At 49.7% G+C, this 23,636-nt stretch overlaps 1 protein-coding gene across 1 annotated transcript in view; it reads right to left on the bottom strand.

The window, feature by feature from the left end:
- The window catches only part of TRIM9 (tripartite motif containing 9), a 75,886-nt gene extending 54,772 nt beyond the window's left edge, over nucleotides 1-21,114 (bottom strand). The window contains exon 1 of the mRNA XM_054400102.1: nucleotides 20,299-21,114. Within this exon, the coding sequence (XP_054256077.1) occupies nucleotides 20,299-21,114 (816 nt within the window). The remainder of the gene's footprint in view (nucleotides 1-20,298) is intronic.
- Nucleotides 21,115-23,636: the final 2,522 nt, after the last annotated feature.

The following is a 23,636-nucleotide window of genomic DNA, read 5'->3' as shown; positions in this document are numbered from 1 at the left end:
GGGCAGAGAAGGGGCAATTGCCACCAGAGAAACTGGGGAGAGGGAGCCTGGTAGAGGCAGAACAGAGGAGCAGGAGGATCTAGAAAGGGCAGGAGAAACAGGGTGACAGCAAGAAAGGGAGGTGAAGTCCCTGGGAGGACAAGCAAACATAGTGCAGGAGTTGCTGCTCCTTCATTCTCCCACTAAAATACCAACAGATCTGATGTGGGATGAGAAATCATTTAAAACCTTGCAAGCAAACATAGGCATGAGGCACTCCACACACTGAGAAGCCCAAAGACCAGATGAGAAGCAACAGAGAAGGGAGAAAATGGTGGTGAGGAGTGGAGCTCCAACATGAGAGCTGTCTTTCTTCTTCACCACCCACTTGGTGGGAAAGGAGCTTCCAGGAGGACAGGGAAGTAATATGGGAAATGCACAAGGAGCTGAGAAGATCAAGCAGCTTGTGACAGTGAAAGGACAGTCAGGGCATGGCAGAAGTGCTGGTGATCTCTTCCTTAGGATGAAACAGCCAAAGGAGGTCAGGAGATCCAAGAGGAGGGCATCCAAGTTGAGGGCAGGGCAGGTGGGATGTGGTATGGAAGATACTGTGATATCTCCAGACCAAACCTCTAGGGGTCACTGAGCAGCAGCGACATCTCCCAGTTGAGAGCTGACCTGCATCTTTGTGTACCCCAGGTACATCAGCAGAGAAGACACAGGCTGAGAAGGTGCTCCTAAAACCATCAGGATAAAAGCAGTCCATCACTTTGGTCTATGACTCATGGTAGTTGCTGTCTACAGTAATGAGACAACCCAATGGGAACATGAGATTTTGAATTTGAGAGTTATCAGGGTAAAGGAAAATACTGGGGAAACTCTTCAGTGTGTGAGCAGGAAAGGGGGGAAGTGAGAGACAGGTTGAGTTCACAGAAGGCACATCAAATGGTCGTCTTAAGTTGTAAGCTGCCTTCTGAAGAGCCGTGTCTGGGATTAGCAGGTGACATCTCAAATCTCAGACGAGGCTGTGCGAGATTTAGCTCTACACACAAAAGCCCTTTTACACCACAGAAACACCAACCCACTTGGAAGGGATAAATTTCATCTCTTCTACAGAAAAAAAGCTTTTTTTTTTTTACCCCTCTTTTTTAAATAAAGTCTTCAGAGACTTTGTACAAATCTGTATTCGACAGGCAGTTGGTGATCCCTCTCATTTTGCCACCTCAACCTCATGTGAAGATTTTAGGTCATTGGTTTCACTTAGGGGGGAAAAGAAGCCTCTTGTAATATAGAATCACAGAATGTTAGGGGTTGGAAGGGACCTCTAGAGATCATCCAGCCTAACCCTCTTGCCAAAGCAGGATCACATGAAGCAGGCCACACGGGAATGCATTCAGGAGGGTTTTGAAAGTCTTCAGAGAAGAAGATTCCACAGCCTCTCTGGGCAGCCTGTGCTGGGGCTCCAGCATCCTCACAGTAAAGAACTTTCTTCTCATGATGAGGTTGAACTTCCTGAGTTCCAGCTTATACCCATGGTTCCTTGTCCTGGGCACCTCCAGAAAGAGCTTGGCACCTTCATCTTGTCTCCAGATAGACACTGATCAGATCCCCTCTCAGCCTTCTCCTCTCAAGACTAAACATCCCCAGGACTCTCAGTCTCTCTTCATAGGAGAGATGTTCAAGTCCTCCAGACATCCTCATTGCTCTCCATTGGATTCTCCAGTAGTTCCCTGTCTCTCTTGAACTGGCGAGCCCCAAACTGGAAACAGTATTCCAGGTGTGGTCTCACCAGGGCAGAGCAGAGGGAGAGGAGAACCTCCCTAGATCTGCTGGACACACTTTTCTTGATGCATCCCAGGATACCATTGGCGTTCTTGGCCACAAGGGCACATTACTGTCCCATGGAGAACTTACTGTCCACTAGGACTCCAAAGTCTTTCACCAGGGAGCTTCTTTCCAGACAGACAACCCCTAGTCTGTACTGGTGCCTGATGTTATTCCTTCCCAGATGCAGGACTCCACACTTGTCCTTATTGAACTTCATGAGGTTGCCCTTTGAAGGTCTTCAGAGAAGAAGATTCCACAATCTCTCTGGGCAGCCTGCTCTCCAGCCTGCCCAGACCTCTTTGGATGGCAGCAGAAGCTGAGGAGGTGTCAGCCTCTCCATACCCACTGAGGGTTTGGAACTCCCAGGGAGACAGGTACTTTAGACACATTTGTAAGCTCAGCTTCAAACCCAGCACTAAACTGGCCAGCTGGCTGTAGTGGAGCTCTGGAAGCTCTGTTACTTGTTTCCAGCTCTGTCATGACACACAAAAAAGTGAAAGAGTCTGGGAGATGAGCCTTGGGGTGCAGAAAGTAAACACACCATGGAAACTAGATTTTAGAAAGAAATTCTTTGCTGTGAGGCTGATGAGACACTCGAACAACTTGCCCAGGGAAGTCATGGATGCCCTCTCCCAGGACATGTTCAAGGCCAGGCTGGATGAGGCCTTAAGCAACCTGTTCTAGTGGGAGGTGTCTCTGCCCATGGCAGAGGGGGTCAAAACTAGATGATCTTCAAGGTCCCTTCCAACCCAAACCATTCTATGAGTCTATGAAGCAGCTGTTTGAATTGCTCTTTGTTCTCCCCACTGCTGGGCTACATGGATGAGCGGCAGCAGGAGTTCTCAGATGAGTTTCACAGAATCATAGAATGGTTCGGGATGAAAGGGACCTTCAAAGGTCATCTAGTGACCTGCAGCCAGCAGGTACTTCTGCAACTAGAGCAGGTTGCTCAGGGCCCCAAACAAGCTGACCTGGAATGGTTCCAGGGATGGGGCATTTACCACTCCTCTGGGCAACCTGGGACAGGGTCTCTCCACATTCAGTGTAAAAAATTCTTCCTCCTCTCTAGCCTGAATCTCCCTCTTTTAGTTCAAACCATCACCCCTTGTGCAGCAAGGACCTGATCAGTACCTACTCAGAAGAAAAGGTATTGTGACAAAGGTGCTCTTACAGATATTGGTTTCATTAGGTACATTAACACAGTGCAGAGAAGGATGCAGGGACTCCCATGGGTGTCTGAGCTGGGATGTCCACCCTACAGAGATGGATGATCAACAAACCTACTGCAGCAGGATTAGCCCAGTGCTCTGCCTGAGCTCATTAGTGCCAACTCTTAATTAGTTCCCAGGCAATCAGCTTAAGTGTCCCTGCCACAACTTCTTGTTTTCATGATCCATACGCATGGGACAAGCCTGGGTTTGTCCCACAGCTGCTTTGTGCTCTTCAGCCTGTCCATACCAACCCATTCTGAATCTTGCCTTCACCTCTAGCACCATGAGACACCTTAATACTCCCTTGGAGACCTTCTCACTCTCTACTACTCCCTGAAAGGAAGTTGGAGTGAGATGGGGGGTGGTCTCTTCTGCCTTTTAACAAATGATGGGACAAAAGGAAACAGCCTCAAGTTGCACCGGGGGAGGTTTAGGTTGGACATCAGGAAAAAATTCTTCACAGAAAAGGATCCAGCCTGTCCAGATCCCTCTGTAGATCCTCCCTGCCCTCAAGCTGATCAACCCTCCCCTCTAGCCTGGTGTCATCTGCAAAGTGACTGAAAGTGCCCTTGATCTATTCATCCAGATAACTGATGAAAACTTCAAAGGGAACTGGTCCCAGCACTGAGCCCTGGGGGCTGGGGCCAAACTTCTCAGTGGAGCAAGAGACTCTTTTTCCCCCACTGTCCACTCCTCCTCTACTGCCACACTCAGGCACTGGGATGTGGATCCCTCATCTAGGGCCAGGGCCATTGGTGGTATTTAATTACAGCCAGTCTGAAAACACACATTAAAAATAATCATCTGGGAACGAATCCCCAGGATAAACCACAGAGCTGTGCAGCCACTGACGCTACCTGCTCCTAAAATATTCTCTGGAACAAAGAGGTGAGTTTAATATATTTAAACACATGCCCGAGTGTGAAGGAGCTAAGCTGTTACATAAACTGTTCTGTACATTACCCACAGCCTGCATGCACATCTTCACAGCCAAATTCCACCAGCCTCACGCTGAAGGAGTAAATCACTGAGTCACCAGGCTCATTCCTGATGGCTGGGACCACTGTCCAAATGAAAGAGGCAGAATCTGCCCTGAAAGTACCCACTGGACACACATTTCATAGAATCATAGAATTGTTTTGTTTGGGAAAGACCTCTAAGAGTGTCAAGTCCAACCATCAACCTACGACCACCATGGCCATTAAACCATATCCCAAACTAACGTGTCCATACATTTCTTGAAGACCTCCAGGGATGATGACTCCACCATCTCCCTGGGCAGCCTGTTTCAATGCCTGACCACTCTCTCAGTGAAAAAAAATTTCCAAATATCCGGATTAAACCTCCTCTAGCCATTTTTTCTCATCCTGTCACTTGATACTATGGAGAACAGACCAACAGAATGATGGGCAGTGGTTTGAAACTGGAGCAGGGTAGATTTGGTTTGGACATTAGGAGCAAGTTCTTTACAATCAGAGCAGTGAAATACTGGGACAGGTTGCCCCAGGGATGTGGTTGAGGCCCTGTCCCTGGAGACATTGATGATCAGACTTGGTGTGGCCCCTGGCAGCCTGATCTAGTTGGAGGTGTCCCTGCTGACTGCAAGGGGTTGGATAAGATGACCTTTGAGGGTCCCTTCCTACCTGATGCAACCTGTGGCCTCCCACCTCACTCCAACCTCCTTCCATGGAGTTCACAGGATCACAGGATGTTAGGGGTTGGAAGGGACCTCCGAAGATCATCGAGTCCAGCGCCCCTGCCAGAGCAGGACCATAGAGCCTAGCACAGATTGCACAGGAATGCATCCAGACAGGTCTTGAAAATCTCTACAGAAGGAGACTCTACAACTTCCTTGGGCAGCCTGCTCCAGTGCTCCAACACCCTTAGAGTAAAGAAGCTTTTCTTGGAGTGAGTGGCTCAAAACTGAGTGCAGTATTTGAGGTGCAGCCTCACCAGCACCCAGGATGGGGGAACAATTCCTGCCCTGGTTCTGCTGGCCAGGCTATTCCTGATCCATGCCAAGATGCTTTTGGCCTTCTTGGCCACCTGAGCAGGCTAAAGAGGCAGAATCTGGCCTGACATTACCCACTGGACATCCATTTGGGCTATCACTGGTCTTCAGACATCTCCTGGCTCCTTCAGGCTCTAACTGCAAATCAACCTGGAGCCCCCACACGACGTTTAAACCAAATGATGTCAATACAATAAATATTGATCAGGCAAACGCTTCGCTGAGGTTAAAAGCTTCTCACAGAGATGGTCATTAGGGACATAGCTCTGCACCAGATCCCTGGTAGAAACATTTATTAATAGGTAGTATATTATAGTGGACTTCTAAGCAGCCTATATCAGTACAGCTCCCCTGAATGCCAACATGCTCCCACCAGGTGCTGATGTTGGTCTTCGGAAGCTTCATTACATTTAATTGAAAACAAATGGATCTGGGGGCATGTACAAGTAAAGCAAATGTTTTCTTTAGCTGAGGAACCCTGGTGTGATGTTAACTCTTCTGAAATGGCTTGACACATGGCAAATGCATAAATCCAGCCTCTATGCTTTCCTTTTAAACTGTACTCATTTCAGCAGAGCCTGTTGTGACAGAACAAGGGGTGATGGGTTTAAAGTAAAATTCAGACTGGAGAGAAGGGAGGAATTTTTTACACTGATGGTGGTGAAACACACTGCTCAGGTTGCCCAGAGAGGCAGAAGTTGCCTCACTGATTGAAACATTCCAGGTCAGGTTGTTTGGAGCTCTTGATCACTCTTTGATTCCATGATTTTACTGCTTATACAGGGTTATAAACCCCACATCTGTATGACCTACTGGAAGACAGCTCTGAATAAACCACACTGCAAGGTATCCTTCAGACAGCCTTGGTAATGTTGGAAACTACCAGCCCACATGCTGGGTGAGGAAAAACTCCAGTATCCCACCCTTCTAGTCCCAGTGTCCTGATTAAATATGAGCTCAACTTGCTTAATTTTTTGGCTAGACCTTCCCTCTCCTTTGACAGTATGATTACCCTTGACAGTGGGTGAATCACCACCAATAACTCAACAAAACTCCAAGAAGCCCTTGCAGGACTGGGGGATGATATAGCCCTCAGATATGGGCTGCTGACACACAGACTTTATCAGGTACTGGGGAGGACCACTGTGGGCAGTTCAGTGCCAGGCAGGTGTCACTGCTGGAGCTGGGCAACCATGAAATCCTCCAGTTTTGCAAGAGCACTTAGGTTGATTGTTGTTTTTTTTTTTTCAATTCTCATCACATGCACAGAATGGTAATGAGACAAATCACTGTGGTCAACAGCATTTGGTGGTACAACCCACACAGGGCTTTGGCTGTCTCCCTGAGACTATCAAGTTCTGTACATTTTCCATTCCAGATCCATCTGGCATCAAGTTGCTCAACTGTCACAGAATTACAGAATGGTTTGGGTTGAGGGGACCTTTAAAGGTCTAGTCCAAGCCCTCTGCCATCAGCAGGGACATCTCCAGCTAGAGCAGGTTTCTCAGAGCCCCAAACAACCTCACCTGGAATGGGTCCAGGTATGGAGGCATCCATCATCTCTCTGGGCAACCTGGGACAGGGTTTCACTACCCTCAGTGTCAACAGTTTCTTCCATAATCTAGTCTAAACCTCTCCTCTTTTAGTTTAAACCCACCACCCCTTGTCCTGTCACAACTGGCCATGCTAAAATGTCTGTCCCTCCCTCACAGATCTCTCTGGGGTCACAGGCTGGTTTGTGAAACCCAGGACCCTTGGACCTGACATGACTCATGACAACTGTAACAATTCACAGCTTTCTTGAAGGCAGCTCTGTGGCATATGGCAGGAAGAGCTTTTATCCTGTCATACACAGCCTGCTGCAGTCCTGACATCAATTATTCCCCCAACATTCCTCCTTGATGCATCACAAGATGAATGGAGAAGCCAAGTGCTGAGTGTTAAGTGCTCCTGCAGATAGATGATCTGTGCTAATTGTCACAAGCGACCTTGAGCAGTGCTCTCCTCCTGAGATTGCCTCTGCAGTCTTGTAAGAGATCCCAGGAAGCCAAACAGCCCCATAAAAATGTCCCACTTTTCCCACTCAGCAGAAGCATCACATAATTGCTGGAGGTATTCTCCCTGGTCACACATAGCTCATGTTTGAGGTGAGCTGTGTATTCTTAGAACCATTAAGATTGGAAAAGACCTCTAAGAACATCAACTCCAACCTTCCACCCAACATCTCCATGACCATTAGACCATGTCCACATGGTGAAGTGCCACATCTACTCATTTTTTGAACACCTCCAGGGATGGTGACTATCTGGGCAACCTGTTCCCACACCACACCAGTCTTCCAGGAAAGAAACTCTTCCTAGTATCTAATATTCCCTTTGTTTCTAGAAGTCACAGCAAAGGATTGTGCTCAGGGAGGAAGGCACTTCAGCCAACGCATCTATGTTGATTTACTGAGAAATAGGGTAAGAGCCTGGGATATAAATCTGATTTCATTACTTCATTTCCATTGCTTTCCAAGATCTTGAGCACAGCCAGACTCTGCTTCCCAGCAGTGGCCACTCTCAGGTGAAGACTGACCATACAAGTGATAGAACGAGAGGAAATGACCTCAAGTTGCACCAGGGGAGGTTTAGGTTGGATATAAGGAAAAATTTATTCCCCAGAAAAGTTGTTAATCCTTGGAAGAGACTGCCCAGGGAAATGGTAGAGTCCTCATCCCTGAAGGGACTGAAAAGCCATATAGGTGTTGCATTGAGGGACATGGTTTAGTGGTGGACTCAGTAGCATTGGATTAATTGTTGGACTCAAAGATCTTAAAGGTCTTTTCCAACCAAACCCATTCTGTGATTCTATGCAGCTCTCACCTTTCTGCCTTCCAAGAGATGTGTTCCTCCAGGCTTCACACAATGAGGAGACATCCCAGCAGCATAGCAGCATGGTGACCTTCCTCTGGCACCTACCTACTGCTCACAACTCATCATCTGGCACATCTGCTGGAAGCAAATACCTGGGGCATGGCAACAGGAGACAGAAACCTGCTGCACCATGCAACTGGTCAACCTGATCTGCTTTAGGTGATCTGGCTCTGGCAGGGGGGTTGGACTCAATGATCTTCAAAGGTCCCTTTCAACCCCTATCATTCTGTGATTCTGTGAACATGTAGCTTGGGAAGATGTGGGCAAGTCACCTGCCGGCCAGCAAGGGAGGAAGAATCCTCCTTGGAGCTGCTTGCAGCATTGTCCCTTCCCTGGAGGTGTTCAAGGCCAGGTTGAATGAGGCCTTGAGCAATCTGGTCTAGTGGAAGGTGTCCCTGCCCATGGTAGTGGGATTGAAACCAGATGATCTTGAAGGTTCTTTCCAACCCAAACCACTCCATGAATCTATGAAAGAGCCCAATGGCACCAAAACCCATCTTCTAAAGCATCTGGGCTTGGATTAGATGACCTCCAGAGGTCCCTTCCAACATCTACCATTCTATGAGTCTATGAATCTGACAGCCCAGTGTCATGGTTAGAAATAATCAAGAGCCCGAGTCACAGATGGATCAATCCAGCAGCACAGCACCATGCACACAGCTGAGATGATCAAATCTTGCCCCCTCCACCATCTGTCATCAGCAGAGCAAAGGGGAAGGAGCAGCACTCAGCTCTCTACCAACCTGCAGAGCAGCCAGAGGGCAAAACTGAATGCAACACAAACCCACAACTCTTTGTGGGTATCTTTCATTTTTTAGCCAGCAATAAATTGTTACTGCTGTGCTCTGGAGGAGGTGAGAAATCATCTCAGAGGTGAGAAATTGTGTCCATGTGCTTGCTCTGATTCACCTAGCTGTGGGCTGACGGTGGCACAGACTTAAGTAAACACCCTTTCAGTCCTTCATTTCCAGGGAATGGAAGAAGGGAAGATGGGATGAAGTACTCCACCTCCACTGCAGTGCTAGGGGCAGCTCTAGAGTCCTCAGCACAGGAGAGACATGGACCTACTGGAGCAGAGCCAGAGGAGGCCACAGCAATGACAGGAGGGCTGGAAGGTCTCTGCTGTGAGGCCAGGCTGAGACAGTTGGGGTTGTTCAGCCTGGAGACAAGAAGGCTCCAGGGAGACTCAGTGTTTAAAGAGGACAAAAAGAAAGCTGGGGACAGAGCCTGTTGTGACAGGTGATGGTTTCAATTGAAAGAGGAAGATTTGGATTAGAGAAAAGGGAGAAATTTTTGATGCTGATGGTGGTGAGAGCCAGTCCCAGGTTGCCCAGAGGGGTGGTAGATGCCCCATCCTTGGAACCATTCCAGGTCAGGTTGTCTGGGGCTCTGAGCACCCTGCTCTAGTTGCAGATCTCCCTGATGGCTGCAGGGTGGCTGGATTAGGTGACCCTCAAAGGTCCCTTCCCACCCAAATCATTCTATGATTCTAAGTGTGGCTGTGGGATGGACACAGGACAAATTTGGCCATGTCCAAGATTTGGAGCTGAGTGAGCAACAGCACAACTTGAACCACCACTGCTGCTCCTTCTAGAAAAGCCAACATAGATTAAAGAGGGCATAAGAGAGAGGCAGCCTGCTGAGAGAACAAAGGAGCACCAACAAAGCACACACTGGGACAATGGGAGAGGCATTTTGTCTGAGGGAAGGAGTGGGTTTGCCATCAAAGTGGAAGCTTGTTTTACACTTCTACCTTGTACCCTGCCAGAGAAAGGGCTCTGTGTTCCCAGCACAGTGGCATCTGTCCCTGAGCCAGGGGACAATGCCAGCTCTCCCCCAGCTCACAGTTAATCCCATGCTGTTTGCACATCAAGGGCTCTCCCCACTTCACTGTTTCAGCCACCCCAGCTCAAGAAAGAATTTGTCATGCCCTTAAATCTTTGTGACTTCCATTTAAGACCAAGAATGCATGGAAGTGCTTTCCCAGGGAGGGAGACTGGTGCTCCCATTATGTCCTTGATGGGATTTCTCCCAGCCCTGACAGCTATGATGCCCTGTGCCTTGTTAGAAGTTCTCAGCATGTCTCCATGTGTAGCAGGCAGTGCTGGGTTATGAATCTACATTACACCATGATGAGGTTGCTGGGCTGGAGGAAGGGAGCTCTGAACGAGCTAGGGCAGTTTGAGACAGTCTGAGAGAGGGAATGGCTTTAAGCTGGAAGAGGGCAGATTTAGACTGGATATTAGGAAGAAATTCTTTACAGTGAGGGTGTTGAGACACTGGAACAGGTTGCCCAGAGAAGTTGTGGATACCTCCTCCCTGGCCAGGTTGGATGAAGCCCTGTTCCAATGCCTCACCACCCTCACTGTAAAGAATTTCTTTCTAATAGCTAGCGTGGAGACTAGCTTGGAGAGGGATGCTCTTCTAATAAACAGATCTCTGAGTCTGCCCCTATAGCCAGAAAGGTTCTTTCCAAGCAGAAAGTTCGCCAGCACAACAAAGCTTCCCCAAAGGGACAGAGACCCTGGACAGTCAGGGAGGATACCAGGCCAGGAGCAGCAGTTCCTCCCATTACCTACAGCTGATGCCTGCAAAGGTCGAGAAGTAAAGAGCAGGGAGGAGGAAAGTGGTGCTGCTGTTAAAAGAATAAATAAATTAGTGCCACTTGAATTGGCTATCTGGGAGGACAGAGGGATTTCATCAGATAAGTCCCCCAGAGCTGCAGGTGGGAAGCAGCTGCAGCTTCACAGCAAATGCTTAAACAAGTGATGTCATGGATGCATTCTGCAGCCTCCAGCTGAAAGCACAACCACAAGACATCACTAATTCACACACACTCAACAGCCCTGCTGCAGGGCACCATGAGAAGGGAAGAACAGACAGTGCAAATCCAGAAGTGCCAGCTAGGAGAAAGGGATAAAAATGAAATTAAATGCAAAGGTCTGACCCTTAACAAAGGCAAAAAGGGATTGCTGGCTGTACGATGTTCCACAGGTTCACACAAATAAATTAACTGGCATGTGCCCAGCTGATTAGGAACTACATCTCCTCCCCAGGTTGGAAGCAGCATCCCCAGTGCTGGCATCTCCACATGAGGTATCTGAAGTTACAAACACAATCCTCCACTCAAACAGCTCAGTGCTGCTGCATCAGTGGAGCTGAGCTCATTTCCACCAGCCGTGGATTTGACCTCCTGATGTCAGGCAACAGCAACCATGGCTCCAGCACACAGCACTTCAGGCAACAACATTCATGCCTTGTGAACATCCAGTTCCCATCCTTATTTAAATCCATCAAAAAGGTTAGTGCAGGGACTAATTAACACTGATGGGAAATCCCCCAGCTGATAGAGCCCTGCCACAGGGCTTCCTGCTGAATGTGCTGCAGACCTGCCTGTGCACCTCTTCACACCCCTGTGTTTCTGTGGTGTGGGGAATTTAGTGGCTAATCAAATGCCAAAAACCTAGCTCAAAACAACCCCCACACCTCTCTGCTGTTGTTTCTTGCTACAGCCAGATACCGACTCAAGAAAATTTCGAAGTCATAGAATCACAGAATCGCTTGGGTTGGAAAAGACCTTTAGGATCATCAAGCCCAACCATTATCTAACTCTGCCAAGGCTGGTGCTAAAACATGTCCCTCAGCACCACAGCTCTGTGGCTTTTAAACACCTCCAGGGATGGGGATTCAACCACCTCCCTGTGCAGACTGGTCCAGTGGTTGAAAACCTTTTCATTGCAGAAGTTTCTTCTAATGTCCAAACCAACCCTCCCTTGGTGCAAACTGAGCCCATTTGCTCTCATCCTGTCACTTATTTCCTGGGAGAAGAGACTGACCCCCACTCGGCTCCAACATCCTTTCACGGAGTTGTAGACAGTGAGAAGGTCTCCCCCCAGCCTCCTTTTCTCCAAGCTAAACAACTCCAGTACCTCCAGACACTCCTCAGACAATCTGTTGTCCAGTAACACCAAATCAACTTGATCTTATTCTTTGGAGGCAGAAATCGTGCTCATCAGAAAAGTCAGCAGCACTGGGTTAGTGATTGGATTTGATTGTCTTAAAGGTTTCTTCCACCCAAAATCATTCCACAGCTGATTCTAAGTTGAGCCCCCACTGAGCTTTTTCAGCCAGCTCCAGGTCAGGCTGTCCCCAAAAGATGCATTGAATTCTGGAGGCAAAGCGTGAGTTTGTTCAGAACAACAATACTTTCCTTTGAACAGGCAAGCACTTTGTCTCAGCTCTGGTCTCTTTGACATTACAAATGGACATGTTTCCTTTCTGCATTCATCAGCAAGGTACCCCTGGGCTCAGTTTGTTTGTTTGTTTGTTTGTTTGTTTGTTTGTTTGTTTCTTTCTTTCTTTCTTTCTTTCTTTCTTTCTCTCTCTCTTTCTTTCTCTCTCTCTTTCTTTCTCTCTCTCTTTCTTTCTCTCTCTCTTTCTTTCTCTCTCTCTTTCTTTCTCTCTCTCTTTCTTTCTCTCTCTCTTTCTCTCTCTCTCTTTCTTTCTTTCTTTCTTTCTTTCTTTTTCTTTTCTTTCTTTCTTTCTTATCTATCCATCCATCTATCTATCCATCTCTCCCTGTTAAAAAGTCTGATCTCTTTTTATGACTTCTCAGTAGGACCCTTCTTTAGTAAGCCACCCCTTGACAGCAGCCTCAGAGCACCAACACATCCTACTGGCTGTCCTGGTTTGAGGTAGAGCAGAACTGGTTCTGGTCAGTGCTGTGACTTCCCAGCTCAGTCTCTGCTCACTGCGGCACTTTCTAAAGGGCAGCTTCTAGCAGAAGTTCAGGGCAGCTTTATACAGCCAGGGGCAGCTTCTAGCAAAAGTTCAGGGCAGCTTTATACAGCCAGGGGCTGCTTCTAGCAGAAGTTCAGGGCAGCTTTATACAGCCAGGGGCTGCTTCTAGCAGGGAAAAACTGATGGGGAGAGCTCCTGCCAAGCCTCTGTCTGAGACCTGCTCTTCTGCACACCAAGAGCATTGCCACAGCTTGCCCCATCTCGGGAAGGCAGAGGTGGCACCTGTGGGGAGGAGTGGACAGGACAAGTGACCCTCAACTGCCCAACAAGGGATTCCAGCCCATCTATGTCATACTCAGGATCAAGCTGAGGGATCCCCAGGGTCAAGCCTCTTCTTCAGTGGCCAGTGTCCCAGGAGGACTCTGTCCCTTCTGCCTTCAATCCCAGCCCACGTGTTCTCGAACCCAGTTCCAGAATCCAGCTCCTGGATCTGGTTCCCACCTGCCACTGAGTCCAGTCTAAGACTTCTGCCACAGTACCAGTGATGACAATGACTAATTGCCATCAGGGCTTGGGTTGGCTTTTGGTTTGTGTCTCTGTCTCTATTTCATGGGATTGTTCTTTGCATCCCAGCTGGTTTAGTTTCTTTCCCATCCCATTAGTTGCTCTTCCTTCTTCCCTTGATCTTCACTTTGGGAAGCAGAGGGCTCATGGAGAGCATCTGGCACCCATCTGGGGGCCAGCCCAGCCCTGACCCTTGACACTTGCACAGTCTTTTCAGTTACAGCTTGGATGGTCTATGAGTATTTGAGAAAAGTTCATCCAGAAAAGCTTTGGTACCATCACTTTACACTTCATAGGAACTGGGATTCTGCCAGACCAGCCTTTTCTGGTCCTTCTAGGACACTACCTGAGCTAGGGTCACCAGGGATTTATACTATGAGCTCTCTTTGGCTTATAGGCTTGCTTTAAATAGATATTTATCCAATTCACCCCAGTAGGACTATCTGAATGAACAGGGAATGAGCTGACTTAGTTATAAGCCAATTTACCAGGTAAAACTCATACCACAACCACACAGAACCCCTCACCCCAGGAGCAAGCAAAGTAGGGAACAAGGCTGGTGAAAGAGCAGTTTAGAAAGCTGGGGAGTTGTAACAGTTCAACTTCTTCTAATTATTCTTTGATCCAGCTGGGAAAGAGCACGAGCAATTTAAAAGCAGTCTGCTTTAAATGAATATGTATGTGAATCATGCAAATTCATCAAGGGATGCAGAAAGATCCTTCAAACATTAGGAAAGAAAATGAACCTCTCTCCAAATTGGATCTGTTGGGCTCTGGAGAAAGCACATGGCAAGGCTCCTTAACAGGATTTTGTGGTCTGAACAGGTTTTGGAAAGTAGAAATGGGATTTTGTGGTTTTGAGCAGGTGCTGGGGAGTGGAATTGGACTAGATAGGAAGAAATGTTTGATGTTCAGGGTGGTAAAACACTAGTCCAGGCTGCCTAGAGAGGTGGCAGATGCCCCATTCCCAGAACCATTCCAGGTCAGGTTGTTTGGGCCTCTGAGCAACCTGCTCTAGTTAAAGATGTCACTGCTGGCTGCAGGGAGGTTGGACTTTGTGACCTTTGAGGGTCCCTTCCAACCCAATGCATTCTATGATTCTAAGTGACACCAAGTTTTCCCCCTAGAAACTGAACTTCTGGGTGTTTAGAAGAGTGGAAATATGCAACGTGGAGCATCTATCTCCACAAGCCTCTTGAGAACATGTTCCTGACCAAGATCCACCCTGCATCACTGTCAGCTCTCTGAGTGCATCTTGTGAAACCTGGCAAATAAACAGTGATGCCTTTTTCTCACCCTGGTGTCATTTACTTCACACCAGGCTCAGTGTTTGCTCTGCTTGCTAATTTCTCTGGGTTTTCAGGCTAAGGATATAATGACAGGAGAGTCTCTGGGTGACACATTAATACCTGCTGAAATTTCCACAGAAGAGAGACAATTAGTTCATGGGTTGATTCTTCACCCATCTCATCTCTGGTGCTCCTGACTTGCACCAGAGCAAACACAGCAAGAAGTATCAAGCCAGTGGGAACCTTCATTCAGAATGTGGCCAAGAGAAGAAAATAAGTCAGACACAATTCTTCAGGGAGAATGGAAAAGGTTTGATATTTACAGAGTGCAGGAACCTTCTGAGTGAGGACAGATCCCACCAGACACTAGGCTGCAGGTTGAGATGCATAAAAGCCTTTGGAGAGGCTGAGCACAGATGGTGCAACACAGCATTGCCCTGTCAGGTTGGTGTATTTTTGGTGTATCTGATGATGTTGCAGCAATTTACACCTGCCCTGAGATGGCCCCAGGCTCATTTCAATTTGCAAACAACTAAGAGGACATCTCCTGGCATCAAGTGCCACATGGGCTCCAAGAATGCCTCATAAAGCTTGCTGTACTGCATTACTTTTGATTAACATTATACTCATGGTTGTTCCCTAGAATCACTTAATTGTTTCAGTTGGAAAAGGCCTTTAAGATCATCAAGTCCAACCACTATCTAACTCTACCAAGGCTGATGCTAAACCATGTCCCTCAGCACCACCACCTCCAGGGACGGGGATTCAACCATCCCTCTGGGCAGCCTGTTCCAGTATTTGAGAACCCTTTCAGTCAAGAAGTTTCTTGTAGCATCCAACCTAAACCTCTCCTTGATGCCATTTCCTTTCATCTTACCCCTTATTCCTAGGAAGATGAGATCAACCTCCTTTCAGAGAGCTGTAGAGCTAGAAGGTCTCCCCTCAGCCTCCTTCTCTCCAGGCTGAACAACCCCAGTTCCCTCAGCTGCTCCCCACAAGACTTGTTCTTGAAGCCCTTCACCATCCTTGTTGTCCTTCCCTGGACATGTTCCAGCACCTCAATGTCTTTCTTGGAGAGAGGAGGCCCAAAATTGAAACGGTATTTGAAGTGTGGCCTCACCAGTGCCCAGTACAGGGGGACAATCACTGCCCTGGTCCTGCTGGCCACACTATTGCTGATCCAGGCCAGGGTGCTGCTGGCCTTCTTGGCCACCTAGGCACACACTGGCTCATATCCAGCCAGCTGTCAATCATCACCCCTCAGGGCCTTCTCTACCGAGTAGTTTCCAGCCACTCTGCCCCAAGTCTGGAGCATTCATGGGGTTGCTGTGACCAAAATGCAGGACCTGGCACTTGGCCTTTTTAAACCTCACCCCAATGACCCACCAATCCAGCCTGTCCAGATCCCTCTGCAGAGCCTCTGTAACTTCAAGCACGTCAACACTCCCTCTCAACTTGGTGTCATCTGCAAACTGACTGAGGGTGTCCTTGATCCCCTCATCCAGATCAACTGATGCATGTGATTTCAGGGCTGTTTGAGATAGCAGTGGACCTGGAGGTCCCTCCTTGTCCATCTGTATATGTAAGTATGTATGTGTCTGTCTGTCCATCTGTCTATCTACCTATGTATCTATCTATCTGTCTACCTACCTACCTACCTGTCTGCCTACTCACCTACCTATATGCCTACCCACCTACCTACCTACCCACCTACCTACCTACCCATCCATCCATCCATCCATCTCAAAACTCATCAGCAAGCTGCTGAGCCTGCACTCACCACACACTTCCCAGAAAAAGCAAGAGGGGCTTGAATGCACAAAGAATGAAACGATTCAGCTCCATCTTGTGTCTCAGCTTTTGACATGCCCAGCAGCACTCCAGCTTGTTGGGATAAAATCCAGACAGCTGCAAGATATGTACAAAACTGGGACGGTTCAGATTAAAAACCCATTTTCCTCTACGTTTCTCTGAATATTTCCCCCCTCTCTCAACAGCTGCCTTGAAAGGAAGATGGGAAGAGAGAGGATTTCCCATCATCTGTGTCCAGCTTAGAAATCCCAGCTCCCTGAATTACATCTGATTGCTCCTCAGCACAGATTATTTTGAAACCATCATCTGTGAGAGCAAAAAAAAAAAAAAAACAAAAAAAAAAAAAAACCACCACACAAAAAACCAAACAGAATTGGGGCAGTTCCCAAAGAGGTCTGTAAAAAGCCCTTTGGTCTTCTTTCACACACTGCACTTAACAGCAATTGCCTAGAGCCTGGCAATCAGGTAGTGAGGCATGAACGCTGCTTCCAAGAACAAGAGCTCATCAAGGCACTCTGGGGTCACCATGGACTGCGGCGAGAAGCGCAGCCTCCTCGGGTCAGAAATGAGCAGCACAGATGAGGCTCTAAGAACGCTTTGCACTGAGCAGTGTGGTAGTCATGGAGAAGTCACTGGGTAGCCTTCAGAAGAAAAGGCTGAGGGGAGACCTCATTGTCCTCTAAAACTACCTCAAAGGAGGTTGGAGCCAGGTGGAAGTCTCACAGAATCACACAGAACTGATCTGGTTGGAAAAGACCTCCAAGATCATTGAATCCAACCGTTGACCTAACAGCACCAGGGCCATCAAACCATGTGTCAGAGTGCCACGGCCAAAGTCCACATGTTTCTTGAACACCTTCACCACCTCCTCAGGCAGTCTGTTCCAATGCCTGAGCACTCTTGCAGGAAAGAAATTTTTCGTAATGTCCACCCTAAACCTCCCCTGGCACAATTTCAGGCCATTTCCTCTTGTTCTATCACCTGATACTTGGGAGAAGAGACAAATCTCCACCTCACTCCAACCTCCTTTCAGGGTCGATCCTTTCTCACACACAACAAGTGATAGGATAAGAGGACACAGGCTCAATTTGTGCTAAGGGGGGGTTCAGATTGGATATTAGGAAAAATTTCTTCACAGAATAGGTTGTCAAGCCTTGGAACAGGCTGCCCAGGGAGTCACCATCCCTGGAGGGATTTAAAAGATGTGTGAATGCAGTGCTGAAGGATGTGGTTTAGTGATTGTGGCTTAGCAGTAGTGGTGGGATTGATTATCTGAAAGGTCATTTCCAACCTCAACACTTGATAAATTCATACATTCATCGAATGATTTGGGTTAGAAGTGACCTCAAAAATTATCTACGTCCAACCTCCCCCCACACCACTCCGCTATGGGTCAAGACACCTTCCACTGGACCAGGTTGCTCAAAGCCTCATCCAACCTGGCCTTGAACACCTCGAAGGATGAGGCATCCACAGCCTCCCTGAGCAACCTGTTCCAGTGTCTCACCACCCCCACTATAAAGAATTTCTTTCTTATAACAGCTCTATGATTCTATGATTCTAAGCCAAGAGCTCATGCAAGGTGTAGGCTTCCTTGCAAGGTGTAGGCTCTTGCTACAATCACTCACCACTGTGAAAAGACAGCCAAAAAGGGACAGTCACCACCCTGCAGGTGAGTTTATCTTGATGCCAAAGGCCCATGGTGTCAAAAATAAAACCCTGATACTTTTACAAGAGGTCAAGAGGTGTACCACTCAGATTCGCAGGTGGTGTGCTTCCCAAAACCCTGTTCCGACCAGGATAAAGCCTAAGATACCAACAGCTTCTCCCCGTGGGTTTGTTACAAGGGAGCAATCTGAGATCTGTTCTTCAGTTACACCCTACTGCCACATTTAACTCAACAGACTCTTTTTTCCTCCCCTAACAACAAAAAAAAACCATCCCTAAACCTCTGCAGAAAACCAGGCTCACTCGAGACAGGTGCTGCTGCATGTTCTGATTTCCAAAATTCGTGAGAAATGGCACAAAAATCATCATTTCAAAGCAGGTTACAGTTCCATGTCTGTTAGATACATAACAAAGCTCCCCTATGAAACAGAACCACTTTGATGTGAAGGTGCTGGAGTCCTGGAACAAGCTGCCCAGAGAGGTTGTGGAGTCTCCTTCTCTGGAGAGATTCCAACCCCAACTGGACATTGTGATTCTGGGCAACCTGTGAGTGCCCCTATTTTAGCAAGGGGGTTGGATGATCTCCAGAGATCCCTTCCAACCCCTGCCATGCTGTAGAGGAAAGATAAGCCATCCTAATCAAGAACACTGAATCTGAGGTATCTGAGTACTTGCATATGAAGTCATCCAGATATTCATTGAAGTGCCTTGGTGCATCTAAATTGAAGCAGGAAGGTGAAGCCACAAACCTTATCAAATAGGCCTGGTTTCTCTTGGTTTGGAGAACACCACTGAGAGATGGATCCAGCTCTGCTCCTGCCCTGTGTCAGCACAGACCAAATGGATTCATCCTCCACCAAAAGCTGAGCCAGAAGGACCAGACTTTGGAGAAGAGGCTGCTCTTGCACAGTTGCCATTTACTGGGTTTCACAATGAGCAGGAGGAGCAAGATGTCCACAACCAATGACACTCATACCATGCTAACAAGCCAGCGAAGAAGAGCTTCCATGTACCCGTGAGCAGGCCAGCAGCTACCTGTGCACCCCAGCAGTCCAAGAATACAGGGCACCAAAACTGCTCTGGCACTTGTGAGCACAGGAAATCCGGGTAGGAGGTGTTCCTGTTCCCAGGAAAAGGGGATCAAGACAAGCCCTTTCCAGTAGCAACAAGCATCACTGTACCCTTCCTTCCCACAACATAAGGTGGCTACCCTCTTCTCTCAGCCCTCTCCAAGGACACCATTACAAGAGACAGCCTGTCCCTGCATGCACCCACTGACCCAACACAGAGCCACACTCGGCCTGACGAAGCCCAACAGGCATGTTCCTGGAAAGCAACTTGGTCAAAACCCCTTTTGACACAGTGGTCACACACATCCCCAACTCCTTGTCACAGGTCTCCCCACCTGCTCCTGACAGCACAGATTTGCTGGAGCGGGAGACAATTATTTCGATGTTCATCCAAGGAGTGATGCTCATCCCCTTTTGCCCTGTCTGCCTGTGTCCCAGTCACTTCTGCCCCAGTTCCTTCGGTGAGGGGGTCACTAGTGCAAGGAGGGAGAGAGGTGGGGGAGGTGGATGGAGTCAAGCTGAAGCTAATGATGGCTGCATCCCTGCCTTGAGCGTTGGGACCCTCTCCTCCAGCCAGGATGTGTGTGGGAGCGAGAACACTCAACAGGAGCTGATCAGTATTCAGTGAAAGGTTCTGCTTCCATCCCTCCTCCTCCTCCTCCCGATGACTCGGTGCGCGGAGGAGGCAGCCCTTCCTCAACAACAGCCCTTCCTCAGCAGCAGTCCTTCCTCAGCACCACCCCACAGCACCCCGCTCCCGCATCCCCGTCCTCCCCCGCCGCAGATTTCATGCTTCCCTCCTCACGAAACCAACGCTCCCTGTTGCTCTTCCAGCTCTGCAACGCAGATGTCCCAAATCTACCCCTTCAGCCACCACTCCCAGGCCTTCCTGGCTGCTTCCAGGGGCTCTTGAGGGCCAGCTATCACGATCTGGGGACTTCACAGGAAGCATCATTTACCCAATGCCAGGCTCCCCATGCAGGGGGGCAACTCTCCTTTCCAGCAAGGGTGCAAAACGCAAGACAGTGGAGAGGGGAGAGAGGAAAAGGGAGAAGGAAGAGGGGAGAGGGGAAAGGGGACAGGAGAGGAATGGTGATGCTCCCACCATGCTATCCGGGAGAAGATGGACCATGCAGGACATGATGTGCTGGATGGGTAGCCTTCTAGATCCATCTCCCGACCATAAGGCTAGTCTAGGGTGGCAAGACTCACCTTATGGAGCTTCCACATGGCACCCAAGGCCTTGACTTCATGGCTGGAGTGCTTGCCCTCCTCCAGGCACTGGTAGCAGACGGGGCTCTTGCACTGCACGCAGTACATGCTATGGTTCTCCAGCTCATGGTCAGTGCAGGTGGAGATCTTGCGGGGACTGAGGCGACGGCTAACCCGACCCTGGGCCGGTGGGACCAGGCGATGCTTGGCCAGCGGTCCCCGCGGCGGGTGACACCGCAGGCGACAGGGATCGCAGTAGAAGACATCGCACTGCTCGCACATGACGGCCGCCTCCTTGGGAGCCTTCTCGCAGAGCTGGCAGCGCAGAGCCGCCGCCCTGCCTTGCTGATAGCGATCGATGACACCTTCCAGCAACCGATTGCGGGGGAAACCCCGCAACCCGCGCTCGTCCAGCACGAGGCTGCGGTGACACTGCGGACAGGTCAGGCAAGCGTTGCGGGGAGGAGGCGGAGGGGCCAAGGAAGCTGGGGGCGGTGGGGCGGCCGGTGGGAAGACGCGGACGCCGTTAGGGGATTTTTGGCAAGGGGTGGTTGGAGCGCTGGCGAAGCCTCCGTAGGAACCGTAACCACTGTCCGCTTCGCTGTACAGGCTCATCTTATCCAGGTCCAGGTAGTCATAGTCGGATACCGCTGAGCCCGAAGCGCGGCGGCTCTGCGGCGATTCCGACTCCGGCGTCTGCACCAGGATGTTGCGGGCGCACGCCTGGCACAGGTTGTGCGAGCAAGGCAGGATGATAGGCTCCCGGTAAAAGGAACCGCACACAGGGCATTTTAGCTCTTCTTCCATCTCTTCCATAAGGGAGGAAGGGAGAGCGGCGGCGCGGCACCGGCAGCGGCCCGCAGCTACGGCCAAGAGGAGCTGCCGGCACCCCTCCGCACCTCGGCGCCGACTGCCGCTCGCCCGCCGTCCGCCCGCCGAGCGCGCAGCTCCGCCCCGCTCCGCCCCTCCCCATTGGGGCGAGGGAGGCGGAATGCGCGTTGCGATTGGCCCCGCTGCCTGCCCGTCCGCCCACTCGCCCGCCCACCAGCGGCGCTGCGGGAGCCTCGTCTCTCCCTCTCTCCCCTCAGGGCTGCGGTGTGCCCCCGGGGCTGCCCTAGTTCCTCCCACTTCGGCTTCCCCCGCCTCGGTTCTCGCCCGCACTCTGCGGGAGCGTCGCCATCACCCCCGCTTTCCCTGCGGCCAGCCTGCGGTGCACACCGCAGCCTGCCCTAGCCTTGCGGGTTGCCCTAAAGACGACGGCTTACCCTCGGGCCCCGCTCGCTGCGGTGTCCCAGGGCTGACAGCTTGGCCCGGGAGGGGCTTCAGGGGCCTCGCTGCCGGCAGGAGAGACGGGAGTGTGCGGGTGAAAGCTGCTGGTGTGTTAGGAGAGCCACGGAAATGGCTAACTCTCGGACTGGAAGTCCTCTGCTGTGACGCCAGGCTGAGAGTGGGGGTTGTTCAAACTGGAAAAGAAAAGTCTCCAGGGAGACCTTTTTGGTCGCCTTTCAGTGCTTGGAAGGGCCGAGAAGAAAGCTGTAGACAGACATTTTTTTAGCAGGGCCTGTTGTTACAGGACAAGGGGTGATGGGTTCAAACTAAAAGAGGGAGGTCTGGACTAGAGAGAGAATCTAGATCTGTACAGTCTGGGAATTGGGTCCCAGCCCTCAGAGGGGCTGCTCAGCCCTCAGCAAAGATACCCTGCTCTCCCTGCAGAAAAGCCCCATGAGTTTGATTGCCACAGGATGGTTTGCAGCCTCTCTCCTGCTTGGTTTTCATAGAGACCTGGTGGGCAAGGCTCTTCTGTGGAGGCTGTTGCAGGGATGAGCCCTGGGACCCTGGCTGCACAGCAGCAGCAGTGCTGTGAAGGGCAGTGGAGCAAGAAGGACCCTACATCCAAGAAGAATCATAGAATCGTAGAGGTATATAAAAGACCTCCAAGATCATTAAGTCCAATCATCAGCACAACACCACCACAGCCAGTAAACCATGTCACAAAGTGCCATGTCCACACGTTTCTTTAACACCTGAAAAAATAGAAGTCAACAACCTGCCAAAGCAGTAGGTTTCTAGCATCTAGTGAATGGTTAAAGCTGTGGGGTGACCCTCGTATAATATATGGGGGAGAATTTTTGCAGATGACGAGGTACATGTATGATACAAGGGGCTCCTGGAGCTGCTACAGTTTCCCCTCTGACAGCGCAAGGTGACTTTCAGAGCTGTGAGTGCTGGAGGCAAGAAATCAGCTGAGGGTTTGTGTCATGAGGCTGTAGCAATAATTACTAGAATAGCCACACGTATCTAATAAATGCAACATGCTCCACAATCCCATGGCTTTCTGTTAACCGTGTCAGTAAGATGAATGTATTGATACACAGGCTTGCACAAGCATGGGGGGGGTGGTGGTCCTGAAGCTTGGGACCCTTTCATGGGATGCTGGAGAACAAGGAGTTGACTTGTCAACTGTGTTTACTCTGAAGGTCGTCTAAGGTCTTTAAAATATCCTGGTAACGTGCAGTGCGGCATAATGGATCCTTCTCAGCCAACAGAAACATTAGGTGGAATGTCTCTGCATGATCTCTCATTTCCCTCTATCTGTGCAGCTGTTTGGGGCTGCCCAACAACACAGCTGCTCTTTGCCTCTCCTGACAGTGTTTTGGGACCTCTTTTGCGAGAGGAGCCCTGAGTTGAGAAGCACGATGCAGGAGCTTGGGGGCAAAGAGTCCAGCCTGGGGCTTGAAATTGGAGCTCACAGGGGCTGCTGATCTCTGAAGCTACCATGGAAGCAGTGAGGGGCTGAACAAGGTCGATCTGATGTGAGGTGTGGGGCCCTTCCCAAAGGAGAAGATGAGCCCTTGCCACCATTCACCAAGAGTGTGGGCTCTTTAGTCTGGAGAAGAGCAATCTGAGAAGAAATATTCTCAGTGCTGATCAGGAGCTAAAGGGTGGGGGGCAAGAGAATGGGGGCAGAAATTTGAAGTGGTGCCCAGTGACAGGACAAGGGAAAATGGGCACAAACTGGAACCCAGAAGGTACCATCTGAACAGGAGGAAAAAATTCTTTGCAGTGAGGGTGCTGGGTTCCTGGAGTTGGCTGCCCAGAGAGGCTTCCAATTAAGTGCCCTCAGAGCCCTGACAGAGCGTGTGATGGTCCTCACTGGTGCGGATGATCTTGCAGCATCCAGAAGAGGCACTGATGAAAACATAACAGACACCAGTGCTCACCCTTCTGGCTGCTCATAGATGCATGTCCTGAGTGCTGGGAGCTGCTATGGATACAGCTCATCCAGAATTCAAGGTTGTTTTCTGAAATACTCAAGAGCTCTTTCTACCTCCAGTGGA

The sequence above is a fragment of the Indicator indicator genome, chromosome 4 (genome assembly GCF_027791375.1).
Source record: "Indicator indicator isolate 239-I01 chromosome 4, UM_Iind_1.1, whole genome shotgun sequence".
In the NCBI taxonomy this organism is placed as follows: Eukaryota; Metazoa; Chordata; class Aves; order Piciformes; family Indicatoridae; genus Indicator; species Indicator indicator.
The sequence above is the reverse complement of the archived record's forward strand: the minus strand, read 5'-3'. Positions and strand labels throughout refer to the sequence as shown.